We start from the raw sequence: 26,481 nt of genomic DNA, 5'->3' as shown, positions 1-26,481 counted from the left end.
TACAGGTTTTGTCACTTTTACCTCCTAAAGGCCTTGCATTAATTATCAGTAAACAATATCACCTCCTCCAACTCAAAACAATTGTATACAACATAATAGTGCATAATGACTGCTACTACATACTGCATGTTTACCAGACAAGCAGATGGGTTGATAATTATGTATCCTATGAATCTGTTTAATACAATGCACAATAAACTGTAAGCTTTGTTCAGGGTGCACAGCTCTTTAGCATTTGAAGGGTGTTACAGTGTCAGATAGCATCCCTCATGTCTGCACAGGTTCACGGGAGAGCAGGCCATCTCCTATTGATCTCCCTGTGGCAGTGTATAATCTCTAGAGAGGAGATCTATGAGGGGGGGGGGGGCATGGGGACCAGACTGATGGGGTGTCTGCAGTGCCCTGGGGAAGTGTCCCGAGCTAAGCCAAGGGGCGCAGATTGATTTGGGATGTCGGTCAGGGGTCCAGGGGTGCACCTCTACAGCCACTAGTCCCAGCAGTGGTAGGACATGTTCTGTGTATTCCTTTTAAATTGCAACAGTGAGTGTGCTGCAGGCCAAGCTATCGGGCAACTGCACTGCACTAATCGATAAGCAGTAAGCCGCATGAGCCCATCTTGAAGGCCGGGATAGAAATGGGAAGGCTTGAGGGAGGATGTCAGTAGGCAAAAAGAAACAAAAACATGGCTTTTAATTAGGTCTCAAAAGAAGTACACATTAAACACAAGTCCATTATTGCATCACTGTGTTCATTGTTGTAATGTTATGTTATACTCTACTGCAATGTTAACAGCTAAAGGTTGGGAGAAATAAAGATGTAATAGTGTAACAATACTATATTCTTAGTTAAGATTAGATACTGTCAACATCTCAAAAAGAAGCATTCTTGAAAATACTTCCAGATCATAATTCACAGCAAAATGTGTAGTCTTTAGCTTGTCATAATTAACTTCCTGATATTTTTACCATCAAAATAAAAACATTTGGTCGAAGAACTCAGTGTTAAGAGAAATTCTTCATATCTTTTAACAGCTTCTCAAAGTGCATTTTTAGCTCGGCTCTAGTTAAAATCCTATCTCGTTTTTTCGTGAAGGCTTCCCATCTGCCACAAACTGAGAGCTAAGAATCAGATTTTAAAATATATACTCAGTATAAAATCAGTGTTTGTGAACAGTTGGTTGTTTATAGTACAGTGAGTCATCTCTGGGTCACTGGGCTAACTTCATTTGGCAATAACATTTCCAATATTGCTCTGCATGGCTGTTGCTACCCCCTCCTTTGTCTGGGACAGTGTAAATCCCTCTCCCGGGGTGGTCAGTTTTACATATTGTGTGTCACTAGACGGGTATAAAGGGATTTAACATTTAGTAAAGCATAATCCATTGCAGGCTTTGTGCTTGCCTAAGCTGCATACATCCAATCTGATTGCTAGAAGTGCACTGCTACCAATGACCAAGGCAGGCACAGGCAAACACACAGAGCTTATCACTTCAACAATAAGAAGGGGAGACAGCAGGGGGGCTGATGGATCTACTGTTGACAATAGGAGTTAAATTATGAGATGGTGTACCTATGATAAAGTGTAATCATTCTAACAGCTCAAGCCGGTGCGGAGGAGGCAGTGACGTCCAGGCCACTCCAGACCCTGTCACACTAATTGAAAACGAAGACAGGAAATATGGCTCTATGGCTGTTCGCTCGGATGTCAAAGTATAAATATTAGTCAGCCGCTAATCCACTGAGACGGTTGTTTAGATTGCCTTTGAATGTTTCAGAGACCTACTGCTTATGTAAAACAGTAAAAATCCCCCCTCCCCCTTTCTGAATGGTTGGCTAGGAGACAAAGCGCCTGTGCTCTCACTGTTAAACATGAAGCGTGGAGCTAAAAAAGGCTTCTCTAATAACATTTCTATGAAAAGATGCCGCTTGGATCAGAAATGATTTTGTGGAGGCGGTGAAAAGCAGGTACTAACATTACAGCTTCCAACAAACACATTAACGTAGTAGAAACAAAATAATATCCCTGACCTGCACTAAAGCAATAAAGTCAAAGCAGGCACTATAAGTACTTAAAAGCACTCAGCAAAGGCATTGATACATATATCGTGATGATAAAGATTTAGTGTTCAAACTAATACTTATGCACTTTTTATGATTTACCATCAAGTTGTTGACTTCAAATCATAAAATCTACCAATGTGTTGCTTTTTGTGAATGGGGTTAGTTATATTTTGATGGTCTTTTATAGAACAGATCTGGTGGTATAATGGAAATGATCTTTATTGGCAAGTACCACAAATTGTCTACCCTTTTTATCACGTAAACATAATTTTTGTTTATCGTCCCATCCCTAGTAACAAGTGTATATTTTACTACTTATATATTGCTCCAAGACCAAGACATGCTAATTTGCAAACATTTTCTGTAGTATAAACCTTACTAGAATGCGATGCATAAAACCATAAGGCAGCTTTTTCTGCTCCAGTGTGACTGCTTACACAAGGGCCTCTGCTGATACCGGTGCAGAGATAATTTAGCCAACAAGATTAGGGCTACAGACGGAGAGGGCAGTGTGGAGGGGGTCTGCTCTGCTCCAGGCCTCTTGCTCTTGGCTTATTTCTCTGTAACAAAGCTCTATGTGCCTCAGCGTAGTAGATGCATGAGGGAGTTGGTGCTTACACTTCATGATAGCACACACAAGCTGTAATTCTGATAAAATCCCATTAGATATCCAAGGCAATGCGGGGCACCACCTCCCCTCGACTACTTGACCTTTTGCTGGCGGAGAGATGAATAAAGAGACATGACGGCCGTGATTTAGGTTCAAGGAGATTGCAGTGAGCAGGGCCTGGCTTCCTTCCTTCCTCTGACAGCCTGTGTTGACATTCCCACTACTAGCACCAACCAATTTATAAACAGTAGGTGAACAAGAGGCCATGTTTACAGCAGCGGAAAAGGTTGCTCCTCTTTTTAGCCCCATTCAAGCTGCTGTAATAAGTACATTGTACCACAGCTGTGCCAGGAAAAGTAGAATCTCATTTGCTCTTGAAAGGCAGCATTGACTGAGTAGCGGAGTTATATAGGAATAAAATTATTATTAGGTTTTTGGTCACTGCCAGGTCGTATGTACTTGGACTATTGACTTGGTAGTGCAACAATTACACAAAGCAGGGCACCTTGAAATTGATTTAATGATGCAAATGGCCTCTGGCTCTGCCCTCAACACTGCTGAGGCTGCTCTCACATGAATGAAGTGTAGCAGCACTTAAGCAATGGTGTAATAAGATATTGGCTGCCATGTTATCTGAAAGTCATGGCAATATTTTGGAAATGGTTTCCATTAACAATAGTAAACCTATACATTGAATATTAACATACTATTTTTAAATGTATTGTTTATAACTAATAAATAAGTATAAGTAAGTTTGGAAATCACAACTAACTTGTAGTTAGTAACTAGTGATTTTCTCACTGATGCAGGTAATTATAACATGTTATTGACCTTAATGTTCATCAAAGTTAATTTTGTTCTAATCTATTATGATGGCTCAAAGGAAGAATGATTAGGTGTGATTTATGTCTGATTTGTCTGACCAGGTCACTGCCTCGGACGCAGCATGTTTTGGCTGCACTGACCTTGTCCTACACAATCCCCCTCTCCACACACACAGAACTATGACAGACACTCACCTCCAGGTCTGTAAACAATGTCATCTTCTGTGATGAAGGAGGTAATCTCTCCGTTCTCCGTGCGCTCGTAGCGAGACTTCTTCTTAGGCGTTTTCTTCTTGCCTTTCTTTCCGGCCTCCTCGGCTGTCCCGCTGCCTCCACCCGTACTGCCGTTATCGTTATCGTCGTCCTCACTATGTTCGCTCTCTGCATAGTTCTTGGCACCTCCCTCCAGAGTGCAGCTGCGCCGAGGCCGGGTGCTCTCCCCGTCCCGGTCGGGGTCCTGCCTGCGGGACTTGCCCCCCTCGCGCTTGTCCCGGTCGCGATCTCTGTCCCGTTCTTTCTCCCGCTCCTTGTCTTTATCGGCCGTCATGATCCGCCACGTGCCTTCCTCAGTCCTCTCACGGCTGGGCCTCCGTGAAAGGTAGACTGTGAGCCTGGGCTTCAGTCTTCTGAATTTACCAGTCAAATCCAGGGAAAATTTGGCCACACCAACAACCCCAGTGTTTCAGAAGAGCTGTGAACACAGAAGGAGAGAGACAGTTAGCAAAAGAATGCCAAGAAAACAAGTCTTAAAACTATCTTATAGGCTAAAAAAAAGACATCAATAGCACTGCTTTGGACAGACTAAAATCTAGGCAAAATCTATATTATGGATTTTCAGATGGATGACACTGCAGACATAATAAACATGTGGAATATACAGTAGTAGCCCCATTAACAACAATTATTTATTCTATGCACAAGCTCCACTTTACAGGCGTTGCTCTAAAAGCTGTTTTTTTTCCTCAGAAATCAGGCAGCCAGGCTGACTCTTCTCAACATCACAGTAATTGTTGGCAATCCCTCCACAGCCATGTATTCTCCGGAGAGCACTGAGTGGCTTATCAAAGGAACAGAGCCTTCTAGCTTCCTGCTCAAACATATTTCTCTTTTTCCACCGAGGCAATGAAACAGATTTAGTGCGCGCCAGGCAATGAGTGAAATAGAGTGAAGCTAAAGTGTGAATGTGTAACACAATACGTTAAAGGGTGGTTTTACCAGTCTAAGCACTAATGGTAATGCTGCAGTATATGAGCAGCTCAGAGCCACATTCTTGAGTGGAAATGTATCCAGGGGCTTTTCAGCACGATGCCTGCAATGCTCTGGATAAAAGTCAGTGACAAGAGTTAACTGGCCAGCTCCTCTGAAGACCATCTGTGATGACACCCAGCTCAATTTTACCCCTGTCTGTCCGCTGTGTGTGTGTTGTGTGTGCGCGTGTGTCAGCACTGGGCTAATGTGAAGTGACAGCTCTGGAGGGACGACCACAGCACAGCACTGAGCAGAGTCATTGGCCACTGCCTTTTACAGCTACAGCCACACAGCCGTCTCCGGTCATAATGAAGTCCTCCGTAAACAGCAGCAGGCCCAGCCTTATGCTCCACACTGGTCCTACACACTGCGCCTACAAAGGAGGCTTCTCATTTACTGCCAGCACGGCCCCTCCTCTGCACCCGCTGCAACAAATTAACTAGAAATAGTTATTACAGCGCCCAGAGGGAGCAGACCAGGCAATCAACAGCGCGTTACCATGGAGGTGATAGCAGGAGTGAAAATAGAGACAGGTAACACTAAGCCGCTACATAAAAGCATGCCAGTTTATTGACAGTGCTGGTTAGAAAGTGAGGTCAGGATTAGACAGGGAAGGGGCTTTGGCGCATACACTGGTACAATGGAGCACGTTTGACAACGGCCCTCCTCAGCAGCGGGTGCTGTCATCTCGTGAGCAGACACCAACTGACAGGGCAGCTGCTCTTGTCGTGGGCTTCAACACAAACAGCGGGCCTGATTAAACCGCAGCCTCGTCACAGCCCCATTAATCACCTAATGATGAGTTACCACGGCGACCACTGGGCTGACACACACACGCCGCCGGGGCACGCACACACCAGGGACAGGCATATAGAGAGACAAGTGCACCTAATACTCTCTGCTGCAGTGTTTGGAGTCAAGACCACACAAGAACAGGTCAAAACTGACAAGCTGATGACAAACTAATGTAGTAAAGGAAATATAAGTGATAAATCCAATAAAAAACTACTACAGGTTTGGAGAGTCTAGAATTAAAATATTCAAAACCCTTTAAAGCTTAAAAAAAAAAAAAAAAAAAAAAAAGACAAGCCTAAACAGAAGTAAACTTGACACAAGCGCGTAAGGTGTTCCATCAAACTGTCAAATGATATAAACATTTAACTCAGACGTCTCCTTGTCAGTCTTGAAATGCTTATACCTCTGTGTCCAAGAGTAAAAATAAGTTTGAGTTGGCGAGCAAAGTGTTACAGTATTACAACAGTGCTTCCTGTGGAGTGTCAAAGCGCCTGTCTGCAGCGGTGTGCCTCTGAGCTGTGAGGAACATGAAAACATGGATGACGGCAGCATGTGATGGCTCAGGTCTCTGGGCTGACAGGCTGCGAGGGAGAGCTAAGCACCTCTCTCCTCCGATCTAATCAGGAACATGCGGCGAGGACTCTAAACTGTTTTAAATGGAGGGCTCTTTGAAGTCGGGGGCCGCACAAGCCTCTCTGAGTATGTGCACAATCGAGGTGCTATTAGTCCACATCTGGTTACGCTTTACTCAACTGCCCAGCTTCAAATGATTCTTCCTCAATCATCTCCATAAGTAGGGCAGAGATTGTACAAAGTCATTGGCTGCATATCCACAAATGTTTTGGGTTTAAAGAATGTTTTTATAGAGTTAGATTACGTTGGATCAATTTGGGGTAAACAATACAAAACATTGCCATGGCTATTTAATTATGAAACTGTATACTTTAAAAGATCCCTGAGAAGAAACAATCAAGCAAATAATCACTTCATTCTGTACCACAGGTGAGAGAGAGCCCCAAAAGGTCAGTAATTATGAAATCATTTATTACAGTTGTGGATATGGAGCTAATTTGCTAATTCTGGAACGAGGTTGGAGGCAAATTGATACAAGAATTACATACATTTCAGAGCATTTTACTCTAAATGGGACTCCATGGAGACTGTATTATTAGATTTTTGCGAAGGACATAATGAACTGCAGCCTGTGTGAATAGTGATTGATTGATATAATAAAGATTAATTGTGCGGGGATCTATTCAAACAACAGAGCAACAAACACCAAAAGATTGTACATTTTAAACGCTTTACCTTATCTAAATCACCTATGTAGAGAATTCAAAAGGTAAAGAATGCTTGCTGCTACATATGATTAATAAACTCATCGTTATAACTGTGCAATGTCATTGTATTTCAAAACAATTAACGCCGCTCAAACCCAACTGAGCACAGTAATTAGCACCTGGAGATAAACACACGCCAAACTTGAAAAATAGCCTTAAACAAAAATGACGTCAGTACTTTTTTTTTTTTTTACACCAGCAACTTATTTGGTCACGCTACATTTGAAGATTGTTAAAAGCCAATACACTGGCAAAGGCATGACTACTTGAGCAGCTGCAGCAGTTGTCTGATGCAGAATAAAGGGTGATTTAACATTGGACAAATTAAGTGAGCACAAGGGAGTGAGTCATGGTGTGAAGTAGTAGCCCGGTGCTGCAATGAACAGTCATAACGTATTGACGGCGTGGAGGAAAAGCGAGCCCCACTCCCTCCACCTCTCCACCTCTCCACCCACCGGCCGAGGAAACAAAGTGCCGGCTGGCCCCATGAATACAGCAGTGAGGGGGCAGGTGAGGCTGGGAGCTATTACACATCAATCACTGAGCCAGGACCCTTTGAAAGATACCAGCTGTCTTAATGGAAAAGTAGAGGAGGGGGGCTAGAGGGGTCTCCAACCTAATCCAGCATTTACATTACTGCAAAGGAGTCAAGGGCTCGCGGCCAGCAGGGACCAACTCAAAATGCATTTCACTTTTCGGTGCCTGGTTAAATGAGACCTCTGGCCCGAGCAAGCAAACGGTTTGTGGCTTGATTAACACATCAGCCCACACAATGGCCACCCAGCAGGCTTCTGTTTTTAACACTACTTCCTGCTTTGGAGTTTTTAAAAGAGACATGTTTTATTCATTCCCACAGATTTAGCCTAAATCCATGCTCATCTCTGCAGTTTCAATCAAACACCGTCAAAGGATAAACATTCTTATTATTATGCTTTACTTGAGCAGCTATAGATGAAACACTAGGCACTCCAAATTTAACTAATTGATTATTCCTGGATTATATATATTTAAAACACATTCATTCTGCAGTAAAGCAAATATAGTTACATTTAAATGCAAACTAGCCAACACAAACACCCCAGTCTGCGACTACAAAGACTTTCAAATGGAGAATTATGAAGTAGCGAAAATGTGACTGGCGAGGATTTAAGGAGGGCTTTGCGGAAAGATTGAATGAAAATACCAGTGTGAATACAGATTAGAGGGGGAACAATGTTAGCGTGAATATACAGAGGCTTATTAACAATGAGGGCCAGCTCAAATTGATCCGTATGAAGCAGTGGGATTCTCGCTGGGGTGCTGTCGACCAATCCATTACAACTGCCATCTCAAATAAGCTCCACCGAAACAACAGCTGGGGGTGCGGGATGAGCCTCTTCATATGGGACAGCCTCGTCTTCACCTGCCCAATCTGACTGCAGCGTCATATCCTCAAAGGTGTTTCAGATAGTGTTGGCCGGTGCAATGACACTTGTCTGCTCCACTTGGTTTTCAATTCACTGATGAGCAACAACATGCTGCTTTCACTCTCGCTAAAGCTGTTCTCACAAAGACACTATTTTTAGTGCGGCGTCCAGGGTGAGTTGAGTAGGTAAAAGCCAGGGAGCTAGAGAGAGAAAGATCGCTTGGGGCTTTTACAACAGCAACGTTTAAACCTGCCTGGAGATTTTGTGGTCAAACGAACGGAGCTTAATGCGCAGTGACACTGTGGAAAACAATACACTATAATATAACCACTGTAAAGGGATTCTCTATTGGATGACCGGGGAAATGTGTAGCCCAGGGACCAAACATGGATATTTCAGTGTCAGAAAAGAGCCATGCTAAGGTGAATGGAAGGCGTAAAGGCAAAACAAGAATACATGAATAATATGCAAACAGTATGGATCAAACAGTTTTTTCAATAGGTAATACAATTCTACCAATGTCCTGTACATCAACTATAAATCAAATAGTCTTTAAAAATATATTTTTCTTCTCAATGTACTTATTTGGTGTTGTCAAAAAAATAAAATAAAATAAAAATCTGCCATGGCAATTTCACTGTTTTATATTATGTAGTCTTACCTTACATTATACCCCCTTTAGGTCAGAGTTCGTTAAGGGACACCATTATAAAATTTACTGCCTTTCTCTGGCTGTGACAGTTTAAATCCCCATGGACTACCGTCGCATATGATACGTGTTGTAATAGAGACCGCTGTCCGCTAAGTCAAACATATTTTCTTACCAACAGTTCATATCCACCCTCCTCTAAAGTCCTCCCAACCCTGCTGTTAGCTAAGCCTCTGCTCCTCTCCTAAAGCATCCTATATCCCCTGGTTTGTGGTCTCTGGAAATGACCCAGAGGGGAGCCTACTTGTGCATTATATATCAAGACTTCATTTCACAGCCATAATACCAGACACTTGGAGACAGACCGCCTCTCAATGCACCACACCAGCCATTTGGCAGCTTCACAGGGCAACCTGTTTTGACACAACTCTGCAGGGAAATGCCAGGGTTGGCCATTGTCACCTTTTTGCCTTTACTCCAAAAATGTGGCGTTCTTCAAAAATGTAATCGTGAGCCGTCCAGGAAAAGGACCTCTCCTGGTGAGTCATTGATAACAGAAGCGAGAGAATGTGAGGTATGTGCCGACAGACAGCGCTATCACCAGTGCCGCTCTTTAATTGAGTTTCCCTGTAGATATGTACAAAAGTGGATCATTCAAAAAGGATTTCAAGTAACTGACAACTCAATATTTTTTATAATGGAAAACAGCTGAGGTCAGAAATGCACTTTGGGGAAATATTTAACAGTAAAAAACTGTGTTTTTGTATGGATTATGGCTATAAAGTGAAAAATAGCTTGGCGTAGATAAGAGAGAATGAGTTACATGACATTTTCTCAATCAGATTTGTCAAGTAAGTGCTGCAAGGGAAAAAAACACCAACCTTGTCTGTGTTAGCGAGAGGGCTCTTGAGATTTTTTATTATTTGAGCGTTCAATCATGCACCACTCACTTGTGCAATCAAATATCTTCCACTTCCTGCTGCTGCATCTGCCTATCAGCTTAACAGTGCTATCCGTCACTTTAAAACTCAGGACTGCTGTCTAAATGAGCACAGAAGAGGGAGAAAATATATTCCTGCCGCTTGCCCTACATCCTCCAGCGCCTATAATCACCATGCCACACAGAAGAAGAGCCAACACAAATAGATGAGAGTGACAGATAAGGCAGCTCCGAGAGTCCAGGACTGACAGCTGAGGCCAGGGAGGACACCCGAGGGTGTCACCGAGAGCACCACTCCACAAAAACACAAAGCCATTAGGTCAGTACACAAATCCAATTTTTCTGTCTAAATTATTTAACTATGTGGTGGCAAACTCAGAGCAGATGGTCACGGGCAGCGGGACAATTGCTCTATTCAAAGACGTTAAGCCAAAAACACCTCCACCTCGGCAAACCAAGGGATTTTATTACCTCTAATTAGGAAGGCTTTTATTTCATATGCAAACAGTTTTTCTAAGAGCGCCACTGAGTAAGGAAAGAGGCTATTTCTGAGACTGGAGAGGGTAGACCTCCACTGCTGCTGTGTGGGCAAGTTAAAGCATGGTGGAGAAAAATAGTTTGCACATTAAAAGAGGTTCCAAAAGACACTACAATCATAAACAATATTTCTGTATCAATTCTGTAGTAGCAGGCAACATCTCTGTAATTCCCTCACCCTTTCTATAGTCTGTGACCCATAGGTACAACAAAAGAATACAAGTCAATATGTTTGTTTACAAATGGAGGGTGTACAAAGATACAGACAATGCAAATTTTTCATAGTGCATGACAAATCTGTGTTGTATACTTTAACATGAAAGTATGCCAACCTTATAATGTTCATTACAATGACTCTTCTCCAAGAGAAATCTAGTTCTTTGTTTAGTCCCATCAGGCTAATTTCCACAGCTCTAACTCAGTGTGAGTGTGTGAGTGTGTATGAGTGCTGCAAATAGACAGTGTCTGTGCGCTGTGGAGATTTGTTTGTTCAGGGCAGACAGCTGGAGCAGCAGTGGCTCAGGGAGTGGAATATTCAGTGTAGCACTGAGCCTTGTCATCCTCCATCTCAGTGATCCCGAACAGAGGGGAAGCACCCGGTACAGCGCAACTGAGGAGAGCCAATCAATCAACAGGCTTATTATTATTTATCCAAACAGGGCTGTACAATTAAATAATAGACTGATGTTGTTTGGCATTGCCTTGGTTGATTTCATAATTTGTGGGAGAAATAAACAATAATCTAAATCTAAACAATCTAAACATTTTAATATTGGTCCTTTTGTTGGACAGTAAGATTGTATGAAAGGAACATTACTCAAAAAATCAATGGTCAAATGTGGCCAATAGCTCAATAAATTAAGCATTTATCCCTGAACTACAAAAGTCCATTATTCAGTTCAGTTCTGTACACCACATCTTTTCCATAGCACGATACATCCAATAGAGGTCTGCACTCTGCAAATGCTTGTAGTTATGAATGTGTTTCCTTTCTGTTTAGTAAAAAAATGGCCCAGGGGAAGTGCGCACAGAAGTGATGAAAACGCTGCTGGAACAAGAGGGATCTGAGCTCGGCGCTCCCATATCCTCCAGAGGACAGCTCATAAAACATGCAGCGGCCCCTTCCAGAAGCTACAGCAGCAGTGCCACTTAAGCACAGGGCCACACAAAACGATAACTACAAACACACACAATTAATTTCAAAGAATGAACCAGTTGCATTACCTGGATATGGTTATGTTTTTAGGCTACAAATCACTTACTAAAAAAGGGACTATTTTCCAAAACTTAGCTAATTCTCAGAACCCCTGCTGCTCTAAGGGGAAAGCACACAAGCAGGTTTTTAAGCAGAGTACAGTGAGATTAAAGCTGCTTGTTCATGTGTGAAATAGAGACTTGATCCCTGACTGATAGTGTACCGTGCCTGCAGCAAACACAACAACACTGCATATTTCTCATCTTCCTGTGCCTTATGCCAGATTATAAATGGCATCCTTAACTGCTGGAAAACAAAGCATTAAAAATACCTCTCAACCTGGCCGAGACATATGGCCTGTTGTCTTTTTTTGCACCCGTAGGTGAACAGAGGCGGCTGTGTGGTGTGGTTACGGCGAATAAGCCTCAGATATTCTTGGAATGTTAATGTCAGGCTTTGACCATGGCAGTCTCGCTGACGTCTCCTGTTACTGGGCCATTAATGATCATAAAATACTATAGCCCCTAACCATTCATGTGCTCTTCAGCGTGGCACACATTTGAATGGGGGAACATAAAGCTGGGTGTAATATGGATTTTGTTGACTTGTCTGTACAGCTTTAGTGCTTTGGGCTACACTATTTCACCTTGTAATGGCACTAAGAGCATCCAAGTTATTAGAGGCATTCAATTCAATTAGCCGACCGTTTCCATGGTGACAAAGCTATGGTGGTTGTATCTCACAATGGCAATATCCATTTTCAGATGCCAAACCAAGTAACCTTTATTCTACGTGGACCTCTGTTTATTCATTTCCAAAATATTTTGAATTATGATGTATATGTATCTTATAGTCAACCACATTTTAATGAAGAAAATATATTTTTCTGGGATTATAATAATTTGGGACTATATATGGTTTACATAAATATCTAGTTTAGTACTTTTCCATAAAAGTAGTTATTTCAGAATGAAATCCTGTAAGTCTTGTGAGCACGGTCTGGGTGTGATATTTGGTCAGATCAATGAGATACTTTTAATAGTTTTCAAAGCTACTGCCACACCTTCTTTTAGTCGAGCAATTGATTGTGTTATGTTGCAAGAGACAGCTACGCCATGTGTTACCAAAACCATAGACAATAGTAGGTCTGTTTAAATATTTCAACTTCTCACAAATGGCTGCATGTGAAAACAATAGTTGAGTTTATTAACTGAATATTATCATCACCCAGAAAGCTTCATTTAGCCCATTGTCCCCTTCATACTGAGCATTAGCTGCATTTACTGAACTACAACATTACGAGATGATCTAATCCAGCGCTTGCATTGTGTCAAATCTCCCATATGTTGTCATGATGCATATGGGATGAGTGTTTACAGCCTGCGCCTGTGTCCCCATCCCTCGGTGCAAGTCTGTCTGGTTTGTGGAGTCTTGTTAAAATAGCTTCCTGCTGCATCAGTGAGCTTATAAAAAAACACTGAGTGCATATTGACTACAGTGCTGCATTCATCTGACAGTGTGTGCCTACGTGTCAATCTAAAATGAGTGGTCCATTGACACGCGCACATATATATATATATAAACAGCTGACTGTATTTGCGCTGGGGTCAGACGACGTGCCGGTGCAATAAATGGCGAAGTGTAATGTGCGGTGACCTTCTGTCTTTCTCTCAGCAGCTCCTTGCGTATATAGTAGTCTCTCCTCATATATCACAAGGGAAAATGGCGCCCTTCACCCCTCTCCCCCAGCTTAAAAGGCAGAGGGGACATCTTGCCCCAGCCGTGGTCAACTCTGGACAGCATCGCCGTCCGCCCTGTTGTGCACACTGGGAGGGGTTAGTAGATGAATAATTACATTTCATAACATGCCACATCCCCTTGGCTTTTATTAGCATCAAACAATAATTAATGGGGAACAAGGGGCGCAGGAGAGAGTGCTTCCCTGAACAAGAGGGTCAATTTGCCCTTCAGCCCTCTGCCTCTGCTCAGCGTCACCACGGCAGACAACCTCATCCCTCTGAAAATCTTTCGCTTATTTATGATGCCCCCGGTGGAGAGAATAAGACAGCATTCCTGCTTCACTCAGCAAGAAGCAGACGTATCCATTTACACAGCGGTTCACTACCCTGCTATCTCCTCACCTCGTCTTCTTAGCAGTAGGCCAAGCCCCAACAACTCAATAATGAATATGAAATGCCTCCTAATTGATGGCTGAAAATACTATTGGACGAAAAAGGGGCTTGACTTGATTAAGTTTTTGTTTCACGTCAGAAAAGAATAATCTGTGATCAGCAGTAGCAAAGCCAGTCCTGATCGAATTAGCTTTGCACTAAGAGCTCCATTGATCTTGGCACTCATCTGCGCGGCACACGAGGCCCGGAAAGGCAGCTGGTAATCCAATAGCAGGGGATGGGAAGTGCTTCAAGGACTCGGTGCCGTGTTTACCCACCTATTTCCTACACAGGGAGAGACAGAGAGAAAAAGCCACGCCACTCACCGGACTGATTGGACGCCGCGGGGGCTTCGGGAGCAGCAACCAAATAAATAAAAGGCGCACTGTGACCAAAAGCGAGGTACTTGAAAGCTTTGGGAAGTAATTGCCTCGGCCACAGCTATCATGTAATGAGTAAACAGGATCAATCATGTTGGGCCTATATCCACGTTTGACTGAGAAGCCAACCATTCAAATCTTAATATGAGCTTAGAGAGCGCACAGTAATGATGTAAAAGCTCTCTTAACATAAACATAAATTAGATATGATATTGAAGGTTGCACATAAGGGCTTGCTGTACAGACTGAGCACTCTAGGCAGCGGTGCAATGACAGAGCAATTCACCTTGTTGCTCATAGGTCAAATGTTAATGTATCACTACTACTAAGATACTACAATTAAAAAAATAAAATATAATAATGCTGATAATTGATAATAATGATAATAATAATGCTGATAATAATGATGATAATAATGATGATAATAATAATGATAATAATGATGATAATAATAATAATAATAATAATAATGATAATAATAATAATAATAATAATAATAGTAATAGTAATAGTAATAGTAATAGTAAGTAGTAGTTTTAGCAATAATTGTTCCATTAGCCCTGTAAAGATTTATATGGTCCACAGCAGAAAAGACAATGTATGAAGAGAATTTTGGAGGTGACTGAACCTGTTACATCTGCCTTTCAAATTATGAAGATGTTGTTTTGTCAATTAATCTTTAGTCTTTATTCTTTAATCGCCAAAGAATTTTGGCTACAACCCTAAATAGTTGAAGTAGCTGACTATAGTGATTACAGTAGCAGTTGTAGTTTCACTAGCACCAATGAAACATAAGCCTCCAGACATTAAGACTATGGTGACAGTGATCAGCAATTAAACACATAAATAGAGTTTATATCATGGGTAGCCAAGAGTTGAAACAAACGGTGTACACAAACATGTTCGTGCAGAATCGTAAAACACCTTTTTATTGCCTTATTTTATTCTGTTTTGACATTTACAACTGTCAAGCTATGAATAATTAATGCCTTATCATGAGTCATGTGCTTCCATATGCCCTGACACTCTTGGTCACGGGTGAGCACTTACAGCTCACCTTAAATGCTCTTCTGTTACATAAGACACTACGGCTAATGTACTTTATTCTACAGCAGTCATTAAAAACAAATAAAACCATCTTTTGTTAGCGTGAACTCTTCATCGCAGTGAGCATCGGTGCACGACGTCGCAATCAATTTTGCATGACACGAACAACATCAAACAAGGACCCAGAGGGCAGCCAGCATGTGGAATGAAACAGAGCAAAACTGGAGGTAGTAAAGGCCAGAGCATACAGCTGTTTCCCTGGTGGTAGAAATACTTTGACTTAAAGTGTGCATGAGCCGAGAGCATACTGCCGCGACACCGGTAATTCATCAAGGATTCATGAGTGCTCAATAACAGCCCCATGCATTTTTCTGCAGTGGGAGAAGGAAAGAGGAGTGTTGAGTGGCCGCTCCAGTCATACTGCACTAATAACCTTGGGCTGTCGACCAGAGACATGACTTTATGGAACACTATGGGCCCTAAATAGAAGCTTCATTTCTCACCAGCAGTCAGTTACGTCTCCATTTCAGACAGCTTGTCATTAAATATTTATCTGAGCACGGTGGCAGATCATAGCAAGGTGATAACCAGTTAAAAATCAAAATAGAGACTTCAGAGCAATAGCTTCAATTACCACTGGCAAATATAGCAGTAGATTAAAAAACACTTGAAGTTTACATGCAAGATATAGCTACAACTGCTTTACATGGGCAGGCATATTCAAGTTGTTTTCCTATTTAAAAAGCTAGCTACTATTGCTCTAATATTTTAACTACATGTCAAGCTTGCTTCACAAAAAATATACAACCACAATGAAAGCTTTGGTTGGAACTTAAAACAAAACTAAAAGTTGTGGTTTTCAAGATGAAATGATTATGACATAAGAGATCAAAACAGCCAACTAAAAATCTTACCAGCAAAAAATGAAGACCAGTCTTTTGATGGTATAAAAATGCATGGTCAAACAAAAGATTTCAATTCATCTAGTTTACGGTCTGCTTTTGAACGCCTCACATACCTTGATTACAGTCATACGGGTTTGTTAGGGAAATAAATGTAACAGACAGAAATGTGCAAACCCTTGTTTCAAACAGACTGGGGCAATAATTTGACTCTCCCTACCACCAGCATGTAAACTTGACTGTCATCACTACCACAACAAAGCTCTATTTTAAGGGGATTATCTACAAGTGTTCCTTTAATCAGTGCATGGTGGAGGAGCAGAAATCCCTCAACAATCGTCCCATAGGAAAACCTTTTTTTGTGTGCAGTTTTTATCAGGGCGATCGTGCCTGAGTGAGAGAGTATTTGAGGATGAAAAGATGTGCTGCTACCTTACCCCTCTGTGATGTGCTCTCCAACAGTCTGGGAACAAAAGGCTAGTTTGAAGTGGAGTTTATGATGGCACAGGGCTCTTAAGGCCCTCTGTTTTTTTCCGATTGCTTTTCGATCTCCTTTGTTTCCCCTCTTGTGCTTGCTATGCCGTACAGATAAGCCTGCTGTGGGTGGCTGGGTGGGTGACACACAGGGGTCGGAGTGAGGGTGCCAAAGCCCAACAGTCTGTGGGAGGATTCAAAGAGTTGAGGATCACTAGAAGACAGCTGTCCGGTCTTGCCCTCTTGCTAACCCCTGATGCTGTGTTTGCAAACTGGACTATTTTGTTTTCAATAGATCTTCATCAGGCTAACAGAACACTAACTTTTCATCTATAGCGGAAATGAATAGCTGTTACCAAGTTAGATTTTCTTACTCAAATGCAAAGCGGACCAACTATGCTATTTGGGTATGGTATAGTAGTTACATTGCAAATGCTTAGAATGTTGATTGTCAACAGAATCAAAATAGACTGAAGCAGACACAGAGCTATAAAATGCCTGTCAATCACTGAGCACAAAAGACCACAAAACACATTGTCAACAAAACATGCAATTTGTGATAACTATGGATAGCACTTTAATCTTTCATGTACGTTGAATATATTTCAAAATTGTATATTTGTTGTCATGACATACTAGTACATGAGCGTACATACAACAGAAAACAATATGGAACAAGCTGTGTGTAGAAAACAATTATAGGGTTTCCTTACATGACACATAGCTATTGTATTATAATGCGTAGGCTTATTGAGACTAACCTTGCATGTATCAGAAAATGTATTGCGGTCTGACTTGGATCAAAACACATTTCAAGCACAACTACGAGAATTTCTGAAGTATGCCTTGAACAGAAACAGATCACTACACCATGCCCCCTGCCTTTCACTTGTTATTTATAAAACACTGAGAGTTACTTAGCTGCAGCCGGATAAACATTACAAGATGTCTAGTGCAAGCAATTGAGCAACCTGCCTGTGAAAATGTGCCGAAATGACAGCAGGCGTGAGTGAACAAAGGACTGGGGATTGGAGAAATGCATAAACATTAAATGAATATTGCAAATGCCTCCAGAGAGCAGATGAGTGGCAGAGCATTGGCAAGCCGCTGCATTATTGTCTACCAGTGAGATTCTTCAGTGCTGTGCTAAATAAGAGTCATGCTCCAATAAGCAGATTCAAGCCCTTTGAGCATCTGTTGTCTTTAACTCTTCTCTTTGTTCAACAGCTCGCCGTCACAGCTCATGAGCTCTTCAAAGTGTCCATTTTGCACATATGATTTACATGTCCGAGGTGTTGATTTGAGTGGAGACAGTTTGTGAAGTGAAGACTGGTGCCAATGCATCATTCACGATTGTTTGGGCAGAGCTTGGAGATTTTTAAACCTGTGTCCATCAAGAGGAAATAGACAAGGTATCAACATAGTGCCTCTCAGCTGTCTCCTTGTTTACATATCTGAATTGTGCAGTCATCCCATCCACTCAGAAATCACCGCCAGCAAAAACAATTACCCCTCCCCCTCCCCACACAGGGCTCTGTAACTGTGTCCACACAGCTTGACAATCAAGCCCATTAGATCTTCCTATGAATTAATGCAAGTTAACTTAAAGCTTTGACACACATCAAGAACAGTCATTAGGCTGTCTCTTTAGCATAAAAAACAGGGCTGATTTGCCGGTTCACAAAGATCATCTCCCCACACGCAGCCTGGGGCAGACCTTACTGTCTACCTCATTATTTTAGAAGAACAAGGCCACTGATGAATCCGATTGGATTAAATATGAGGTGCTCTCGTCATGACCTGGCTTACACACAGGCACAGACTGATTTAAGTTTTTCTCAAAGACAAAAGAAAACTCACCAGGGCAGTAAACACACAGATAAATGTGAGCTGTAAAATCAAAGTGGAATTGTTGGAGTACACGACTCCCACGCTGCAGCAGAGAGGAAAGCTGTCAAACGCTGGCTTTTGTGGATCGGAGCAGAGCTGACAAGTGGCAGTGATACACTATGAGTGATAGAGACATTGATTTGTGCTTAGAGAGAGCTTTTCCAGATGTGAACAGTCTCAATGCTCCACTGCTTCATTACTCCATACACACAGAGCCCTGTTTTCTAGGTCTGTTGCCAAGGTGACAAATGAAAAGCAGAATCAGCCGCACAACTAATCAAATGAGTGAGTGACAACAAGTCAATATTTTCTCATTGTGTGGACAAGCAATACATCTGCACAATAACAGGCTGTGCTTCCAGGCTGAGGTAATGCTAGGCTTCAACATTACAGAGATAATGTGCCAATAATGTGGCTGTGTGCGCCTGTTAAGGGCACTGCCAATAAACACTGCACCAGATCCACCTTTACCAAGTACCATTTCACTGCACATGGTCTCGCCTCTGCACTTCAACATACTCCATCATGTAATGGCCACGAGCCAACAAAGACTAAACTGTAATTGGACATTGATCTGTGGAGGTCGAAAGATAAACAAGTCGACGTTCAAGCAGCAACAAAGAAAACCTTACAAAGCTGGGGATGGCTGATCTGTTACAAAACCAGGATAGCATTTACATTTATGTTCCTCTGGGCTCTGTCAATTGCTCCAGACATCTTATTAAAAAGACACAATTAGCCTGCTCTTAATTGCATCCTTGAAAAAAAACATACCTCACAAAAAATGGAGAAAACATCTCCACAAGCCTGGTTAAACACGACCGAGATCAATGGGCAAATTTATCAGCAAATATTACCATTCGCTGCCTGGCAAGTAATCATTAAGGAATGGCACTGATGCATTATTCATGGGCTAATGTATAATTCAGACTTAACAGCAGATTCTATGCATAAATAACGGCATGATACATTTAAACACATTAAATGTTTACTTGCTAAAATCGGATATGAGTGCACAGCATGGCCACCTCCCCGCTGCGGCTGTCGTTGGATTTCTCGCTGCAAGGGCGTAAGGTGCATGCAGGAAGCTGGAGAGAGGCAGCCCACTCCTCATCAAACGCACGCCTAATGGACACGCGCTGCTCATATCCAATCTGCAGCCGGATGAAAAGCCCTATAGCGTTACACTGTAAAATCAACTCACGGTGTTTGAACACTGGTACAGAGGGGAATCAGTGACATAAATGAAATGCACGCAATACAATCATTTTTAAAATGAGGAATGTTTTTTTAATGCTACCTAAAATAAAAGGATAGATAATTTCTTTGACAATATGACTTCAAATTATGGCTTATATTCACTGTGCTATCATTAAAAGTAGATAAAAAAGCTAAAACATTCGCAGTTGTGAATGACTGTTTTAATTATCGTAGGATTACATTCTCAGCCTAGCTACTGATAGTAGTTATTTGAATAAGTCCTGCACGTAGACGCATAGAGCTTCATTGTGCATTCAAATCACATGAATCATCCATGAATCAAAAATGTGCTGCCAGTCGAAGATTCATCGCCCCTTTGTTGTGTAATTAGGATGAAACGGTGCATTCATGTTCCTGCGACATGAGAAGACTGAGCTCCCCATCTAGACATCCGTGTTTGAATATCATAGAAGCCAAAGGTCCGTAGTGTCGGCGGGGCAGTGAAGTAGCCACCAGCTCCATCTGACCAGCCGATTGAGGAGTATCTATGGGGAGCGCATTTCCACTTTATGGCCATGCACTGAATTAACAAGGCCAGATGTCCCCCCCACATAACATGTGTGACAGTGCCCGCTGATGGGCTCAGCTGCTTTAAGGATGTAAGGACAGAGACAGAAGAACAGAGGAGGGGTAAAGAGATACATTTTCAATTATCCCAATTTCTCACTACCCGCTTGCTCCTAAGGTGTATTTTAATTAAAGATCCCAGCTCACATCCACAACAAATGGACTTCTCAAAGCACCTACGCTGTCCATTTCACCCACAAGCAATGATGATTCTCATGACATCTTTGGCTAATCTATTAGAAATGAGGAACTTGCACAGCGCCATCTATAGGTCACACAGAGGAGCATTATGAAATTAGCCCAGTGTAGGATCAACAAGCACAGATGAGATGTGTCTTGCCTGGGCGAATTAAAGGGGGGGTAGACTGTGTTACCAACAATGCAACAGAAGCCATGACTCCTCATTGATTTTCCGCCAGGCTTTGTGACAAGCCTGGTCTCACGTTTTGGGTTTTGTTGGGGGTCAAAGTGGGAGGGGAAATTAGGTGATAAATGAGGCAAGACTAGATTCATAAGGGAGAAGTGTCATTATCATAAATTCATATTAAATCTTGGGGTATAGTGGACACAATGGGTTTAAGTGCCATTAAATTAATAAGCAAGACTTTATTTATGGAGCACCTTTCGCAGATAAAAAACACAAAGTGCTTTACAGAGTGCAATAGTAAAAGAGTCTACTGCAATTTGAAGGTATAATGTTGACTTTGACCAGTCAGTAACTAATTTATTACTTGTGAAAGATTAAGTAAAAATGAGGCAATGGTCTATTAAATACTAACTGGAAAAAATGATTATCATTTGAAAAGCACTTTTCATCAATAAACTTACACCGAATATTATTACAATTTTAAGGCAGTGTTGGAACATAGAGCACATGAATCATATATTTTGATTGGAAGAGATGTAGTACTACAGGCAGATAATATGCTTAACATTATAAAGTAAAGCTATTCATTTCAATCCACAATTTCCCACTTAATACTAATCCTAATGCAAATCCAGTGTTGTTTATTGGTCTGTTGCCGCATCTGTTTTCATTGCTTTGGTGATTATAATAACAAATAGCTCGTTCCTTTGTAATTACTATGGAATACAGTTGAGTCATTCGCCCCATTGTAACAGATCCCCAGCCCCCAGCAGGCTCGCTCATTACACACAGAATGATGGGGCACGCCAGCACTGCATCAATTACAACTGCATGGCCTTTCTCTGATTCTTAAGGCATTACATCACTGTGCTAAAGCATACGGAGAGCCAGACGCTGTGAAAGAGTTTCTGTACAGCACAGAAATGTGATAGCGTGAAGATGAAAATAGGCATGAGGCGGCGACACATTATATGACAAATGTATTGATACTGGCAAAGGCACGGCTAGTATGTGTTGCAAGAATAGCCTTTTTTACATTCACTGGAGAATTATTGGTGACTAAATACAGAATTTCAGACTAGGTTAAGCCAGTAGCCCTAAGCAGTCATTTTCCATTTAGTTTAGACATACAAAGACAAACTACCCTAAATCCAGATTTAAACAAACTGAATCTTTATTTAGTTGGTGTTACTGCCATGGGCTAAAAGGCACTTATTTTGAGTGTTTTTCAGTCTGGGTAAAAACCACATTATTGAAATTCTACATGGTTTTGCTGATGTTACAAAAGTGATACATTTGCAGTCATGAAATAGACAAAGGTTGGTTAAATCCTTGCGAAACCAAAACAGATTAAATAACGCTTTATCTAATGCCTTTTCAAACAACAAGCACCCAGACAGCCCTTAGAACTTCTCTCGGACACCCCTGTCTCTGTAGTCAGTGTCCGAAACATTTTGATCTGTATTTCACCTCTCGCTCTCCACAGAGGTGACACCCAGAGCTCATTCATGCCCTGAATGTGGACTAGCAGCCTGCTGCTTTACCTTGTCAGCGCTCAAGACTTGTGTTTGTAAAGTGCTGTGACTCAGGCGGCTACTATGCCTCTCCTCCTGCTCGACATGAATCAACAACAACACAGCCGGGCAGATCGGATCACACCGGGGATTTCATTCACCCACAAACACTCGGCTATGACACTGCAAATAGAGAAGGAACAGAAGTGCGCAGACATAATTAAGACTTGGACCACTGGATTCATGACTGATACTGGGGTAGCTACTGCTTAATAGGCAAATACAAAGCCACAGTGCACAACAAGGCAGCCCATTAACAGGCGCAACCACTTCCTCTTTCATTCAATCCACAAGCAGTGAAACTAAATGGATATCCTGACCTCGGAGGAAGTGAGGAAGATGCCATTTTAAAAAGTGCTCTCCAACTACGAGCCATTAAATATGCCAAGACTATAATAGACCTTATGAAAGAAGAACATGGTGTAATGTAGTTTGGCTGTAGACTGTGGTGTAGGGTTTCCAAAGCATGCAAGAATGAAGATTCAACAAATGCAAGGCTTCAAGTCAGCCATTTGTTTCAGTTATCCATTCACAACTCACGTATAAAGTAAATACAGTTTAAATCCATTCAGGGTCATAAGTGATGGTATGCTAATGCTATTCTAGTATAGGTTGTTTTAAAAAGGGACTCTAATGTAACGCATATGCCAGATCAATTTAATTAGATATTAGATGGAGGATAATTCATCTACTTTGTTTGTATATGTTTTAAAATCATGCTACACATACAACACAATATTAATCAATATTATGAGTCAACATTCAAGTTATGGTTTAGTCAGAAGGATTCTTGCTGTACAAGTAGTTCCAGGACTCTTACATTAATTATTGCAAGATGTTCTATGGACACAGTTTGGATGTCAACTTTGCTCTTTTCAACCCATTTCCTCGGCCAGAGCTCAAACATCTTTGGCTTTAACCTCCATGTGAACCAGGAAACCCTTTCAGTTGTATATTATCTTAAAGCTCATCTCGCATTCATTGTTTATGGGGTAAGTAGCTCCTTATGAGGAAACTGTGTAATCCGTTGAGTTGAGGCAGACAGGGCGATGTTTTATGTCAGTTTCCCTGTAACACTATTTCGCACAATGTCATATATCCACATTCCTGTCTGACTTTTAAACTGTATGAATGTCTTTTATGAGCTACGTATTGGTTTGCACTAACACCTATTCATTACATGTGTTACTTGTGCCACGTACCTCCTGCTCTCAAGTGGATTAATCATATCTGAATCATTTAACTGCAGGTCACCTCTAGTTAACACAGGGCTGAGTGGGCACTTGAAAAGTAGCAGTAGAGTGTTATTGTTTTAATGTGGCTTTCATTTTCCTCACTCAATTTGAATCTTTCTTTGTGCGCCTGGAGGATTTGAACTTCTGACTAGAATCACATGCACACTTACTATGACCAATTTTACACCATATTAAATAAACAAGGCCCCCTCCTACTCCTTTTCGGGGTCTACTGGAAAACATTAGATAAGCCGCCTTGCAGACAAATAACTGCAGTTCAAATCCTAATCTGCCCCCCTCTTATAAAACTATCCCACCAGCCAGTCAGCCAGCTCGCCCCCCTGCTTTGCTCTTTTCAACAACAGCCCAGGACCCCCCACCCCTCCCCTCTCTTCTTCCCCACAGTGAGATCCGCATGTGCTCGGGCCAGAGTTCATAGCCTCTGGGGTGCTGAAGGGGGGAAGTCAAGTTAATTTGGTGGTCCTTCAACAGTTTGCAACTCATAGCCAGCCAAACACAAAAACACATTGCCCCAGCCAGATTCTATTAGGACTGTTACCATCTAATAATCAATCTATGACAAAACCCAGGCTTAAAATCCAACAGCTTTGTAATCTTTAGGGGAATCCCACCAGTCTTAAGTGACTCATCAGGATTTGAACTTTTCTCTCCCTCTGCTGTCACAAAGTCTTTCGCCCTTGTTATGATTGATAGCTTGGTGCACTTTTTTTTTCCTTTTTTTTTTTTTTACCATGTTGGACTTCTCGTGTTTGCCCTCGCGTTAAACCTTACAGCCAGTCGTAGTTATAAGTTTCAGGCCAGTGGGGTCACGGGGGTTGTTTGAGGGTCGGTGCACTTTGAGCCAAGTTGGACGACAAAGCAACGAAAACTTTCAAATAACACACACTCATGCAAGCTTTTGGCACTTTACACGTAACAGCAATTCTCCAAATTCCTCCCCTCTCTCTCCCTTTCATTCCCTTCCTCCCTTAACCACAACCATCCTACACTTCTCTTTTTTTCCCTTGTGTGTGTAACTTACTCACCCGCCAGTCTGGTGATTCTTGGGAGTCCCAGAGACCGCTGCAAACAAGTTGAAAAATCCCGTTTGCCCGAGTTGACCCGCAAACTTCCAAATAGAACCCAATCCAACAGCGTGCGTCAAAACATTAAACAAGCAACAATCTTATCCCTTCGCTTTTTTTTTTTTTTTTTTTTTCAAATCGCTGCCTGCACGGACCAGAGGCGAGCACTTGCTTCAACACAAAAGGCGGTTTCACTTTACTGATAGACTCTTCGTATCGTAACACAGCGCGTGAGTTCGTGTAGTCCTCCTCGAAGCGGTTCCGTATTCCCTTTTGGCCGCGGCTATCGAGGTTAGCGTCCGCGTGAAAAAGTGCCTGTTCCGCGGGGTGTTAAGGTAAAAGGAAAGCGTTTACACGGACTGGCTTCCTCTTTTTTCCTGATCCCAACACACACACGCGTTCACGCAGCTGCCTCTCGCTTCCCAATGCGCACACACACCGCTCGTACACACGCTCTCTTCCCCAGTCTCTGTAACCCCCCTCCCTGGTCGTCCTCCTCTCTCCCTCCTCCCCCTCCAGCCTGCTCCTCTTCAGCTGTTCAACAGACGCATCCACATGGCTGACCTAGTCTTTCTTTATCCACATATTACTGAGGGAAGAATTACGCACAACGACCACACACTTCCAATGCGTAAAAAGCGAAGGGGATGGAAGAAAGAACTCTTCCCGTGATAAAAACATGGACTGGATCCAAGTAATCGTCAAAGACAAAAGGGTGAAGGTGGTAGAGGAGGTGGGGGCCGCTGGCTGTGCTGATTGATGGAGGCTCCCGTGGGGAATCGCCGTTTACACAGTATAAAGTGTAGGGAAGGAAGGGCAATGGGTAGCGTAGTGTGACCATCATTACGTCTAGAGTCAATAAAAGCATTAGATAAAAAGTCAACGCTATTTGCCAACTTGTCTCAAAAACCTGGACAGACATTGGATACTTTAAAATTGTATAAAACAGAAAACAAAAACACACGTCTTCCAAATGAGACGTTTAAACAGTAATAATTTTCAGTAAAAAGCAGTATAGACTTGATGGTTTGCAACCATTCATTTCCTTGAGAAAAACGTTTTACAGCTTTGAAAAGGGCCCACAGCATGTAGTACCTAATACTCCACTCCAGGTGTCAAAGTGTCTACTATGAAATTATTACTCGATACAGTTATTTCTGCCTCACCGATGGCTATTATATTCACAAACCAGTTAATATCAAAACACAAGTCAAGTATCTTATTTTTTAACTATAAAGAAATAAAGAAATGCAAATCCATCTATTAAATGTTTACTAACACTGTAGTGTTGATTAGTGTTGGTTAAAACAAACAACCCCTTACCATTTCTTTAGCAGACATATAAATAATATAACATCCTTTACACAGTTTCAAGTGCTGAAAAGGAAGTGTAATTTACAGTTGCTGAGAAAAAGACCATTCTCAGCAACAAGAGCAAATTCAGGAAAGAAAAGCTTATTTGTTACCAACCAATAGCTGAAAGCATTTTAAATGGCACCTTTTTGCTTTATGTATAAAAAGATGCACTTTGCACAGTCTAAAGTGTTTACAATGAGCTGCAATGAGAGGCTATTATCATTATGGTGAATTGATAAACAAAGTGAAGGATATCCTCATTCATATGCCATATCTAAACAGCACTGCTTGTTTTAAAATACTAAATTGTCTGAATCTATACACAGGTCATTGATTTCCTACTGAAAACATTAAGCAGTGCATCTGGCAGAATATACACAAGAGAGAAGAGGCGAGCGAAGGGTCCGGAAAACTGGCGCAGCTCATTTGCATTTTGGGGATAATGAATTAATTAGTCACCCCACCCATTAAAAAGGCAGGAACAAGCAGGGCTGACAATGTGAGTAGACCATTAGTAAAATTCTGAAGGTGAGGGTTAAAAACGGTGCAGCAAATCACATCCATGCTGG

General features: G+C 41.9%; 1 protein-coding gene across 1 annotated transcript in view; it reads right to left on the bottom strand.

The window, feature by feature from the left end:
- Positions 1 to 25,015, bottom strand: part of rerea (arginine-glutamic acid dipeptide (RE) repeats a) — a 76,653-nt gene extending 51,638 nt beyond the window's left edge. The window contains exons 1-2 of the mRNA XM_055165914.1: positions 24,518 to 25,015; positions 3,690 to 4,185 (exon numbers count right to left, since the gene is read on the bottom strand). Of these exons, the coding sequence (XP_055021889.1) occupies positions 3,690 to 4,041 (352 nt within the window). The 5' untranslated portion in view covers positions 4,042 to 4,185; positions 24,518 to 25,015. The remainder of the gene's footprint in view (positions 1 to 3,689; positions 4,186 to 24,517) is intronic.
- Between the last annotated feature and the right edge of the window lie 1,466 nt (positions 25,016 to 26,481).

This window comes from Boleophthalmus pectinirostris, unplaced genomic scaffold (genome assembly GCF_026225935.1).
Source record: "Boleophthalmus pectinirostris isolate CB_2022bp ecotype Guang Dong unplaced genomic scaffold, ASM2622593v1 HiC_scaffold_8, whole genome shotgun sequence".
In the NCBI taxonomy this organism is placed as follows: Eukaryota; Metazoa; Chordata; class Actinopteri; order Gobiiformes; family Gobiidae; genus Boleophthalmus; species Boleophthalmus pectinirostris.
This window is presented reverse-complemented; position numbering and strand designations above follow the sequence as displayed.